This window comes from Ammospiza nelsoni, chromosome 3 (assembly GCF_027579445.1).
Source record: "Ammospiza nelsoni isolate bAmmNel1 chromosome 3, bAmmNel1.pri, whole genome shotgun sequence".
In the NCBI taxonomy this organism is placed as follows: Eukaryota; Metazoa; Chordata; class Aves; order Passeriformes; family Passerellidae; genus Ammospiza; species Ammospiza nelsoni.
The window spans coordinates 7,118,452-7,131,387 of NC_080635.1; the positions used below are offsets into that span (position 1 = coordinate 7,118,452).

Consider the following 12,936-nt stretch of genomic DNA (forward strand, 5'->3'; position numbering starts at 1 on the left):
TGTGGGCAGGGCCAGAGGGTTGGGACCACAAAAACCCACAGGTTGTTTCTGCAAGGAAGGAGGAATCTGGCTGTAGAGCCTGAAGGCACCACAATTCCCTCCTGGCTGGTTGTGCAAGCACAGGACAGCAGGAGCTGTTCTGGCACAGATGAGACTTAAGCCACATTTAGTGCCCAGACCCTCAGGAGCAGCCCAGCCTGGGGCTCACCATGGATCCTCTAAAAGAAACTGCAGGACAAACGCTGCAGTGTGGAATGTGGGGACTGGAAACCTCTTGGTCTGAGGCAGGGCTGGCAGGACACTGATGTGAGGCTGCTGCTGTGCACCAGCGGTCTCTCCTGGCCTGTGGGAAAGCAAACACGTTTCCTGTCTGGCTGCTGAGCTCACTCCAGCAGAACTGACAGCCCCTGATTGACTTATAGGTCCAGTTTTTGGGGTCTCTCTGGTCTGTGACTCCTCTTCCTAGCTTCAGAGGAAAACAAAAACCTCCAAAACTTACCCAGCTCCACCCTGAAATGCAAAGAAGAACCCTGTTGTGTGAAAACCTCTCCTGAGAGTTGAGGAAACACCATGACATTGTTGTGGAAAGTGTGCAGAAAAATTCACAATGCCAGAGGCTTATGTCCAGAAAGGAGACAGAGGAGTCCTGTAACTTTATTTGAGTAAAGGGAATGGCCATGGGGCATTTCCCCTGGGGTCTACCAAACTATTGGAGGACGCAGCCTCATTTTTATCCTAATTTCCTGGTCACAACACCCTCTTCCTTTCCCAGTTGGCTTAGGTACTTGGAAGGTACAGACTTCCCAATGGCCGGTGAACACGGGCTCCCGGCGCCGGTGTTTCCCCCGCGGGCCGGGAGGCGGCGCTGTGCCCCTGGCGGCGGACAGGCCTCGCCTCACGGCGGGCAGGGCCCCGCGCCTCACGGGGTGTTCCCCCAAAGCGCCGCTGCTTTGAGGCTTTTTCTCCGCCCCCCGGCGCTTTTGGGGTTTGGGTTTCGCACTACGAGCCGGGGAGGTGGTTAAAATTAATAAACCCTGCCCTTTCTAGCAGCGGCTCCATCCCGGAGCCAGCCTGGGCAGGGCAGGGGGGAAGGGTTCGTGTTGCCCGCATCTCCTTTGTGGGTGGTTCTAGGGGTGAGAGAGTGAAAAATGCCAATCGCTTGGTTTTAAAATTTTAAAAGTTTAATAGTAATAAAATGGTTATGAAAATAGTAATATAATTAGACTAATAAAATTTTGGACAATTAGGATTAGGACAATACGAGACAATAAAAACAAAGAGTTATGGACAGTCCGGGTACCTCTTTCTGGGCAAAATAAGCCGAAAAAAGGATCCAAGTTTAACAGGGGATTAACCCTTAAAAGCAACAGCCTGTTGCATATTCATACACCTCATACATGATGCATAAATTCCATTCAAACACAGGATTCTGTCTGGTCAGTGCCAGCTTCTTCCTCTGAATCCTAATGGGAAGAAGTTCTTTTCTTCTGATAAGAGAGAATTATTCTTCTGATAATTCTTTTCTTCTGAAGGATTTAGGTGTCCTGTGGCTGCTGTCTCAATGTGAGATACACACTACTTAAGAAAGTTAATACAGCATAACTTTCTAACTTAACACATATAATATTCATTTTAATATTTGCAAAAAGCCAATCACAAAATACGCATTTTTCACAGGCTCCATCCCAGAGCCAGCCTGAACAGGGATGAAGGGGGTGAAGGGTTCCTGGTGCCCACATCTCCTCTCTGAGTGGTTCCAGGGGTGAGAGGCTGGGGGAACACATCTCTCCTCCCTGTGCCATTGCAGGGTTGGAGCCCCCATGGCAGCCCCAGTCCCTGGGGACAGCTTTTCCACTTTTATTTAAGTCTGTGTTTTGTTCACTTCTCTGCCCTTAAAAAAAAAATAAATTTGTCCCAGGGATGACCTGCCATGCCCAGGGCCACACTTCACTCACAGCTCTGCCACGTCCTGCACCCCCAGTGCCTGAGCCACCACCAGTGATGCCTCCAGCAAGGAAGGCTTTATATGGGGATTTGTCACTGACATATTTTATGAAAAGTCCTTTTGCTAGGATCTTTTCTCCTGAGAAGCTGAGAGGCCTCAGAAATGAAATGTAAACAATAATTACCTGCTGCTGCGGAATGCAACAGGTGCGTCTGTGATTGGTCTCATGTGCTTGTTTGTAATTAATGGCCAATCACAGTCCAGCTGGCTCAGACTCTCTGGTCAGTCACAAGATTTTATTATCATTCTTTTCTATTCCTTTCAAGCCTTCTGATGAAATCCTTTCTTCTATTCTTTTAGTATAGTTTTAACATAATATCTATCATAAAAGAATAAATCAGCCTTCTGAAACATGGAGTCAAGATCCTCATCTCTTCCCTCATCCTGGGACCTCTGTGCACACCACCACATTTGGTGCCCTGTGTGAGGAACACTGCCACAGGGATTTACTGCTCTGGGGGCTGTTGTTGCTTTTATACAGTCAGGTGTTCTCTGTCCAGCTGTCTCAGCAGTCCCTGCTGCTCTGCAGGATGGAACTGTGCTTCCACCCTGGAGCAGCCAGAGAGCACAGGAGAGCTGCTGCTGCCTCTTAGAAGAGAAAGCCCATGGAGGAGGCTGTGGAGTGAATCCAATCTGGGACAGCTCTGGAGGAAACTAAGAAATTTTGGGAGCCCAGCAGCTCATCCCACTTCTAGCACTGTTGCACTGCCTGCCTGGGGCTGGTTTGTTGGGACTTTGTGCTTCCTACCATTTATTTGGTGTGTATTAACAATGTCAGACCTGCAAGAACTGGGGCCAGCTCCCCCCTGTCCACATTGCCTGGTGCCAGGGTGTCCAAACACACTTTCCCTAGTGTAGAAACCTAAGACTTGAAACCACCAGGACAAAAAGAAATAGAGGCACATAATTATTTACTCAAACACCTGACCAGAACCAGGAAACCATATCAAATACTTTAATTTCTAGTGACTGACCTCTGTGTCAGAAGGGGCTTTTGCTCCAAGATGGTTTACATGCTGCTTTCCATGGCAGGAACCCCAGAAGTTCTGCAGGGACACACACACACACACACACAGATCTGCTTCTCTTGTAGGTGTGGGGTTGGCTCAGAGAAGGGAATGTGAGAAGAAAAAGCAGCAGGAGTCTGTAGTAGCAAGATGAGATGCTACAGATATATTTCCCCCTTTGCAAAAGATCTGTGGCTAAAAAAAACATTTCCCACTGGCAGCGTGGTGTCTTTTTCTGGTGCTGAATTCATGTTTCATCTCTTTTTATGCCTCCAGAACAGCGAGGGGAGATGGCAGGACCCGTGGGTGGGCTCTGAGGGGTGCCACGTGCTCCCTCCCACCCTTCACCAGCCCCAGGCAGGCGCTGCAAACGTGCCCTGATGGCACTGCCACGTTCTGCACGTGCCCACCTGCTTTTCCCATGGGAAATGGCTCTGCAGGAAGGCTCACAGGCCCTCTGGGTTACAGGGTGTGGAAAGTGCACGTTATATGGCTCTATGCAGATATTTACTCTATGTATTTCGTTGTGTTGATTAGTAGTGCTGCATTAACATTTTAATAATATGATAAATATAGTCTTGTAGTTAAAAGATAATGTTTGTAGTTAAAATAGGAACTATGTAAGTGGGATATTTTTTAAAGAAAGGAATGAGGTACTCGCACCAGATAGCAGCCACAGGATGCCTAAATCTTTCAGAGAAAAAGAATTTTTTCTTCTCTTATCAGAAGAAACTGACTTCTTCCTGCCTGGCTAAGGATTGAAGGCACCTTAGGATTAAGAGGAAGAAGTTGAGGATGACCAGACAGAATCCTGTGTTTGAATGGAATTTGTGCATCATAGATAAGGTGTATGAATATGCAACAGGCTGTTGCTTTTAAGGGTTAATCCTCTGTTAACATGTGTCCTTTTTCAGGCTTATTTTGCCCAGAAAGAAGCACCCAAACTGTCCATAACTCTTTGTTTTTATTGTCTCATATTGTCCTCATCCAAATTGTCCAAATTTTTATTAGTCTAATTATATTACTATTTTCATAACCATTTTATTACTATTAAACTTCTACAATTTTAAAAACAACTGATTGGCTTTTTTCACACAGGGGAATCATTAAGGATCAGAGGATGTCTCTTGAGCATTTGTGAGCCTCAGTGCTGCTGCCCAGGGAGCATTCCCAAGGCAGGTTGGTGCCATCCTGTCCTTTGAACCCATTGTATCCTTTGGCACAGGTGGGACAGGCAGTGAGAGTGGGTGTTTTTGGTGGGACAGGCAGTGGCAGTGGCTGTTTGTGGTGGGACAGGCAGTGGCAGTGGTTGGTTTTGGTGGGACAGGCAGTGGCTGTGGCTGTTTGTGGTGGGACAGGCAGTGAGAGTGGGTGTGTTTGGTGGGACAGGCAGTGAGAGTGGGTGTTTTGGTGGGACAGGCAGTGACAGTGGCTGTTGTGGTGGGACAGGCAGTGGCAGTGGCTGTTTTTGGTGGGACAGGCAGTGAGAGTGGGTGTTTTGGTGGGACAGGCAGTGAGAGTGGGTGTTTTTGGTGGGACAGGCAGTGGCAGTGGGTGTTTTTGCTGGGACAGGCAGTGGCAGTGGCTGTTTTTGGTGGGACAGGCAGTGACAGTGGCTGCCTGGTTCCAGCAGGGTAGGTTGCAGCATTCTGAGAGTGCCAGAGCACCCCCATGCTGTCTCTGCAGGGACAGTGGCTCCTAATCCCTGTGCTGCCCACCCAGCAGCATGTGGGCCTTTGAATTAGCAGAATTTAAGGCTGGGATTTGGCACTCATCTGGCTGGCCTGAAGCCAAGGCCTGTCCCTTAAAAACCCACAACTTCCCTTCACACTTCTGGCAGTGCAATGCTTGGTGTGCCCCAGACATGAGCATACACTCCTGCCAGCCTTGCAGCTCACATCCTCTTCCACAGGCTTGCAGTTTTCCTGTGGAAGCAGGCTCTGAAATAGCCTGTAATTATAATATTGCCTCCTAGGATCAGGTGCTACCTTCTCATAGCTTCATGTGGATCTGAATGTGTATTTGTACTGCATGACTTTGAGGTTTAGAGATAGTACATGCATATCTTGCAGTAACTCTCCTCTGCACAGACATTATTTTTTTTTAATGGTTGCTCAGGCTAGTTTGAGCAGAATACAGTTGAAATTATGCTTTTCTAAATGTGTATCTCTAAACGATCCAATATCCAGGTGGTGTATTTCCATGTCTCTGCATGGTGAGAGCTGCTGGTGGGCAGACCCTGGGTCTCTTCAAGCCAGGACTGACCCCAGCCCTCCTGCACAAGCTGCCTTTGCCCCACCAGTGTAACAGCTGCCAACAGCCCAAACTCTCCCAGATGGCCTCATGCAAGGCCCACCTGCTTACACTGATTGCTATGGAGCCTGCAGGAGCTCACAGCTGCTCCCCATCACCCTGGGAGTGCTGTTGGTGCTGTGGCTGCAGCCATGGGGGCTCCCAGCAAGAGCTGCTGCAGGACTGGATGGATCCCAGAGGTGTAGAGCAGCTGGAAGGAGGTGAGCTGCTCTGGGGAGGCTGCAGGTGGAGAGGGAGGGAATGGTCCCTGTTGTGTGGTGGTTGCTGGAAAGGGACTTTCCTTGGAGTCACCGCTGTGTGCTGCACAGAGCAAGGGCTGGGCTCTGCTCTTGTTTTGGGGGGTGAGCCAGCTCTCCCCTGAAGTCAGGGTGAGCTGTGTGCTGGCTGTGGGCCTCCCTTGGGAAGAGATGGGTGCCCAGAAATGTGGCATGGAGGTTTTCCCTGTGTCTCCACCAAGCTCCAGTTTTTGGCTTTGCTTTCGTGTGGTTTATTGCTGATCTTCCTCCTCCCCTTCTGAAATGGTTCCATTAGCAGGGTGCTAAAGAAATCTCTCTGAGATAATTATCCCAGCTCTCTCCAGTGTGTGTGCCACGTGCTGGTGTGTCTGCATGGGTGTATTAATAGTATCACACTACTCTGTGTCAGTGCTCATTCCAAAGTGCTTCCCCTGCTGAGGGCTGGAGAGAAACACACAGCCAGGGGAAGGAGCTTCTGCCTCATCTCCCAGAGCCCTCAGAGCCAGGGGGTGAGAGAAGATCCTTCTTGCTGGCCTTGTACCAACTCTTGATTTTGGCCCCTTGATCCAGGTGGGATGTCCCATGTGTTTCCCTGCCCACAGTGGCTTTGGGGAGGAGCAGAGCAGTGGTGTTTGTGGCTTTGTACATCACAGGAGGAGCATGGGGTGTGGATGGATGGCTGAAGTGTGCAGGTTTTCTAAGAAGCTGCCACCTGCTCAGGTGTCTGTGGCCAATCCCCTGGCAGCATGTGGGCTGTTCTCTCACAGGGAGCAGGGATAATGCACCTGGAGTCACGTTAAAATGTTCAGATTGTGAACAAAACCCTGTCAAGAAGGATTGCTGGTAGGCATGTGCACAGGGCAACACAGGGTGGCTTTCCCCCCTCCCTTGTCTCTGTTCCAGAGGTTCCTCACCAGCCTTCTACTCCTCTGGAAGGTTCTAGTTGTGAATTCCTTAAGGAAGTCATGTCCTGGCCCCTGTCTCCTCTCCTCAGGGGCTGTGGGTGTGGGTTGGTGTCTCCATCACCTCACTGGTAGGAGAGAATGAGAACCCATTTGGAATCAGGGGTGATGGAGTTTCTCCAGGTGACACAAAGAGACTCTGCATTTCATTCCAACTGTCCAGCAATAGAATATATTTAACTTTAAAAAAAAATATCCACAGTATCAAAACACAAGAAGTCACAATCCAACACTCAGTGATATAAACAAGCATACAAATGATCCTCTGCAACCCCTCAGTCTGGCCTCCAGTACCAAAAGGAAAGGTGGGCTCACCAGCAAGGTGCAAACAGCACAGGTGGGCAGGCCCCTGCTCCCTCCTTGCTAAGGTGGAAAATCTGAGCTCCCCATGCATGGCCAGAACCACAGAGCACACAGACCTGAGCCAGCAATCCCCTTCCCAGCCTTGGGAGCCGTCCTTGTGCCAGGGTGGGTGGGTGCAGGAGGGGTGTGGGCCAGGGTGGGATCACTGCTGGGTGTCTGGGGGAGCACTGCCATCACCTCCAGCAGGGCTGGCACAGGGGAGCTCCTGTTTTGATCCCAAGCCAAAATGTGCCATTCCCTTCTACCTGCCTGTTGAAAGCATTCTCAGGGCTGGAAGATGGATTGAGCTGCTCTGGCCTTTGCCATTCTTAGAGCCTGAACAAAACCTTCACTTCCCATTCACTGCACCATTCCAGCAGTGGGGACAGGGTGTTGTTGCTTCCCTCTGGCCACTTGGGTGGGTGCAAGAGAAGCAGGACTTGACTTTTAGCCTGGCTTAGGTATTTATACAGATACAAGAGGAGGAAGGATGGGTTGTGGTTAGCATGAGCTCTGGTGGGATTCACTCTGATGAACCCTGCTTCAGATGGTGCCACAGTGTCCTGGGGTTTTGCACCATGCTGCTCCCACAGGGGGATGGGAATGCTGAGTGCCAGTTTGGGAAATAAATTTCAGCACTGCTTCAAAGTGCATTGTGTGTGTGAGCAGGAAGCAAAGCCAGCTGGGAAATACAGGGCTGTGTTGCCACACCGTGGTTGGCACGCACGTGGGAGAAGACATTGCTTTTACCTGGGAGGAATGTCAGACCTAGCCAGAGTCTCCTTGTACCTGGGGTTTGGATGTCAAGGAACTCTTGGTGGTGTCTTGCAGTGGATGCAGTTTGGGCTGGGCAGCAATAAAAGGCATCCTGGCTGGAGTGTGTGCATGTGTGTGAGCTGCAGGGTCAGCCCAGAACAAGCAGAAGGCAAGGAATAAATCAGCCCTCTGGAGAATACTGGGACTGGGAGCTTCACCTTCCTGCCCACAGAGCTCAGCACAACACTCACAGCAAGAGTGAAGGGCAATTTCCAGCACCACTGGAAGGTCTTTAATAAAATGTGTGCCAGTCAATGCACACAGGGAGGGACATGTAGCTTTGTGTCTTGGGCAGCAGGAGTGTGGCACAAATGGAGTCCCCTCTCACATCTGACTCTCCTCACCCATGGCTGTGTGTGCCAGAGCTGTGTGTGCCAAAGCACCTTTTCCATGGTAAATGTGGATTTGGCATCACCAATGAACTTGGAAATATGGTGCTGTGCCTTGCAGTGCAATGGTTGGGCTCACCCAGGGTGAAGCTGTTTTCTCACTGGCTTGGTTCCTCCCTGGAGTTACTTTCCAATGAGTAGTAAATCAGCCCAGCTTGGTTCAAGTACCAAGAAGCTATTTCATTAAAGCCCTTTTTTGTTTTGGTTGGTTGTTGGTTGGTTTTTGTTTGTTTGTTTGTTTGTTTGTTTTTGAGAAACCTGCATAATCAGAAAGGAGCAGCAGAAAAATTCTGTGTTGCTGGCAGATGGGGGTGCAGCAACTGCATTTATTCTTCATTACCCACGATCACTCTATAGCTGTAAAACTCACATGTCAAACATCTACATGTACAAAGCAGCTGATGGTGCTGGGATAGCTGGGGGCCATGCACTTGGGACCAGAGGAGAGGCTCTGGCTGTGCCCTCTGGCTGTGCTGGTTTGCAGCTGGTCACAGCTCCCACAGGAGGTGGAGGGAGGTGTTGTCCCCTCTGCAGTGCTTCAGGAGGTGGTGTGAAAACGCTGGGTGGTTAATTTTACCCTAAAGAGAAAAAAAAAGTAATTGTTGATAGGGGAAAGCTCCAGATTTTCACTCGTAGCTGTGTCTTCACAGCGTGGCTCTTCTTGTCAGTGGGCACCAGACAGGCCCCTCCAGACGCCCACAGCACTCTGACCTCTTGTGAGAGGAGGAAAACCAAGTCATAGTGGAGGGTGTGGTAGCAAAGATGGGAAGAGCTGAACACCCTGGTGAGCACAGCCCTGCCCTGGGCTCAGTCTCTGAGCTCCCACTGCTTGCCATGGGGACACCTGAAGCCAAAGTGAGGAGCTCACCTGTGGCATTCACATTCTCTGAAAAATCCCTTCACTCAGGATTTTTCTCCTGGGAAGCTGCGAAGCCTCAGAGAAAAGGAAAACAATTCTTATCTCATTTGCTTCTCCTGTGTTTTGCTCATGTAGAATGTGTTTGGAGATTGTTTACCCACAGGTGATTGTTTCATTGGATTCTGGTGTGAGTTGTTTTCACTCTTTGGCCAATTGTGGCCAAACTGTGTCGGGACTTTGGAAAGAGTCAGGAGTTTTTATTATTATCTCTTTAGCATTCAGTAAGTATCTTTTCTGTATTCTTTAGTATAGTATAGTATAGTATTCTTTAATATAATATAGTATTATAAAGTGATAAATCAGCCTTCTGAGAGCATGGAGTCAGATGTATCATTCCTGCCTTCCTTGGGGCATTCCCTGAAAATACAATACTCGCCATTGCCTGGGAGCAGGCTGCTGCTCACACCTGGGCTGGGGGGAGCTTGGCAGTGCCAGTTTTATTCAGGAATTTATAATTTTTATTACTACCACAGGACAGCCTTGGGGAAAATGCAATTTGATGTTTGCTGCCTGGTAGCAAGGCCAATCTATAAAGTGGCTCCTGTCCTAAAGCTGAGAGTGGGAAACTGTCTGCTTCTAATTAAAATCAATTAAGCAGGAAAAAATAAGGCTTTTTGTCCTGGGTGACATTTGGCAGATTTCAGAGCCTCTGAAGTGGTGCATTGAGTGTTTTCTTGGCTTCAACGATTCAGTAAGAAGGTGAAAGATAAAAAGAAATTTTACATAACAAAACCTGAAAGTAAATTATAAATCCCACACCTCATGTGTGTGCTCAGTGCTCAGACTCCTTCATGCAATAAATGCAGGCAGCACCCACACCTAACCAAAGTGATGCTCTCAGAGACCTGCAGCCATCCCAGGGAGGGCAGCATTTCCATTCAATCCTTTCCCAGCCAATCCAATTCTCTCGCCCTCACTAGAGCAGAGACAGACAGCACCAAGTGTGGCCCAGAAGGTCAGCAAAACCCTGGTGCTGCTGCTGAGGAGCTTATTCTGTCCCTTTTTGTTCCCAGGGGACCTTTTGTGCAGGTGCTGGGTCTCTGGGATGGGGCATCTGCTGCTGATCTGATTGACATCTGATGCCACAGGGGATGTGACTTTTGGCACTTTAGGCCCAGTGAAAATATCAGCTTGTTTATTCCTCCCCAGCCTGAGGCTTCTTGGGCTGCCTGTCCACTACACATTTAAATCCACCTTCTAAAAGTGAACCCAACTTCACAGGCACCAGAAGAATTTGTTCTTAAGCCACACTTGCTGCTGCTATTCCAAAGGCTTTGCCTTGTTCCTTTTATCCATGGCCTGTTATCCCTGTCTGCAGGGGCTCCTGCACACCCATCCTGAGACCACAGCACAACTGACTTGATGCTTAGGCAGTGTTTGGTGTTTGCACTTGACCCAGCCATTCTGCTTTGGCAAAGGTGAGGGGTAACCATTGCTCTTTGGCATTGCACGTGCTGCAGCTGAGCAGCCAAGTGGCTTGGGTGGCTTCAGGGCCAGTTATAAACCTCAAAAAAAGAGTTCTCACTGATGACAGCAGCAGCTTGTGAAGGTGTTTTCCAGATGAGCTACAGATTCCCCATTTGCTGCTGGTTAGGATCTTGTTTACTCCTTTTTTTCCCAGGGGGAAATGGAGGAGCAGAGATGGTCTGTCTCACAGGACAGGCTGAAGCTCAGTGCTGTAACACCTGTACAGCCACAGCACAGCTGCAGATGCACAGCACAGGCCACTCCCTGAACCAGTCCCTTTGGTAGAAATGGACAAAGACACTTGAAATTGTTGAATGTTGTGAGCAGAAATCCTTTTGGCCATCGCTGTGGCAGTGCTACTCTTGAGGAGCTCATCCCCTGGCTTTAGTGCAGGTCCCAGATGGCTCTTGGCTTTTCACCACTGACCTGCTTGGTTGGTTTTCTCCAGCTGAGAAATGAAACCATGAAATCACAGCCCCACCCCCTTTGACCACGGGCCTTCCAACCACAACAGCTCCCAAGCACCTGTCTAGTACCACGTGGAGATCCTGGAGTTTTGGATACTTACCTGGGCAAGCAGAGCTGGGATGCTGCTTCAGCCAGGAGCACTCGTCGTGCTCTGAGAGGATCCATTTCGAAAGCATGGAGACACTGCCAGCAAGTCCCTTCCAGGGGCAGGAAAGGTTCTTTGGCTCCCCCAGTATTGTTTTATATGAGAGGCTTTGGGCAGTACTTGCTGCCCTAGAGGCGAGGTGCTGCAGGACACCAGTCCTGTGCTGGGAAAAGTGTCCCCTGGGCTGGTGGCAGCTCTGGTCCTTGCATGGTGGCAGTGGGTGGAAGCAGGGGATGGCCCCGGTCACATCAGCAGTACAATAGGATTTACAGCAAGCACGTTTCTCAAGACATCTGCAGGGACAGAGCTTCAGTGAACATCTTACATACACAGGCAGCAGAGGGGGCTGGGTTGGACCCCCCAATGCTGCAAAGCAGTCACAGATGGACTCTCGGGGCAGGAAGGAAGTACCACTGGTTTGCTTTTATATCCTGTACGTGTATCTATGAACAGCTCCTTGGCATTTGATGTTCACAACCAGCAAGCACAAAAAGGAGGCAGAACATCTTCAGCGACATCCCCCTGGGAGCAGAGTGAAGGCAGGATCTCTCCCTGCCTTGGTTCAGCTGCCCACCCAGGTGCCACCTTTGCCAAGGGTGCGTCCTTGTCCTGGCACCCTCGTCCTCCTGGTGGGCTGGGACCAGTCCAAGCCAAGCCGTGCTCGCCTCATCTCGGCTGCTCGGGGCGTCAGTGCAAGTCTGCGCCGGCCGCTCTGCATCTCCGCTCCGCTGGACGGGCACGGGCAGACACAGGGAGACAAAACAAAGGGACAAGAAGAGAGACAAAGGGTAATGAAAAGGTCCGTGGCCCACGGCTGCCAGAGGAAATCTCTCGCCGCGTTTCTCTGACCACACTTGTCCCAGCCACTAGAGCTGCTGTGGGATCCCCTGCTCCTTGTAGCCTGTGAGGAGGGAGGGGAAGGGGACATGATTAGAGTTTGTAGGAAAGGCATTTTGTGCTGTTCTTGTGAGCCAGTGAAGGCTTCCTAAAGATAAGGAAAGCCCCGTATCTCTCTCAAGGAAGACACCAAGGCTGTCCCCATGATAATGTGATGAAGGAGAGAAAGTTAAAAGATACAGTCTTTAGCTGGCCCACAGAATGACGTGGTTCCTTGTTCGCCTATTGAGAACTTTGTTTCTTATGACCAGTGGACAGTGAATATTAAGTAAATGTAAATATCTTGAAAAACTATAAAAGCAACATGTTGCTATAATGAATCTCTCTTTTACATCTTTCTGGTGGAGTCTTGATGTTTTGCACCGTGTCGTGCTCTATAACAACAAGAGTTAATTCCAAACGAGGACCCTGGGTGAGCCTGGTTTACCAGGAGTGGCAAAAACCCCGTGGGAGAACAGAGGGGCTGCCACATTGTCCCTCGTGGCCAGGCTGCCCAGGGCAGCCCCTGCTCTGCTTTAGCCAAGAGCTGCCTGGTGCTGCTCCTTCCTGGGCACAGCCATGTGGGTGCTGGCAGCCAGCCCTGCTGCTCTGGCACCCGCCTGCCCTCAGCCTGGCACAGGCACCGCTGCTTGAAGGGATTGTAAGAGCACAGCAGGTACCGCTGGTCACCAATTCCAGTTTTTATGGAGTGTGTTTTCCTGCGGTGCAGGGGAAATGGATGCCCTTGTATCCTGCTCCAGAGACACGGCTGTTCCCAAGCACTGCCCTGGTAGGTCGTGCATCCCACACTTATCTCTCCTTGGGATCTTCTTGAGTTTGAGCCTCATCCTCCCAGAGCACTGGTGGGTAGGAGGAGGTTGGTTTCCTCTGTAAGAGCCTAAATGAGAGATATAGGACTCCAGGGGCTCTCCAAAATGCAGTTTATTCCATCCAATATTTGTAGCAGCCCAGGGAGGTGGGTGACAGAGCT

The 12,936-nt window shown here is 50.0% G+C and overlaps 1 protein-coding gene across 3 annotated transcripts in view; it reads right to left on the reverse strand.

The window, feature by feature from the left end:
- Positions 1-6,667: 6,667 nt before the first annotated feature.
- Positions 6,668-12,936, reverse strand: part of STUM (stum, mechanosensory transduction mediator homolog) — a 48,411-nt gene continuing 42,142 nt past the window's right edge. For 2 of the 3 annotated variants that reach the window (XM_059469648.1, XM_059469647.1), the window contains exons 3-4: positions 11,025-11,797; positions 6,668-8,648 (exon numbers count right to left, since the gene is read on the reverse strand). In XM_059469648.1, the coding sequence (XP_059325631.1) occupies positions 11,757-11,797 (41 nt within the window). In that variant the 3' untranslated portion in view covers positions 6,668-8,648; positions 11,025-11,756. Of the gene's footprint in view, positions 8,649-11,024; positions 11,971-12,936 lie in introns of all 3 variants that reach the window. The other variant, XM_059469649.1, reaches the window with a different exon arrangement.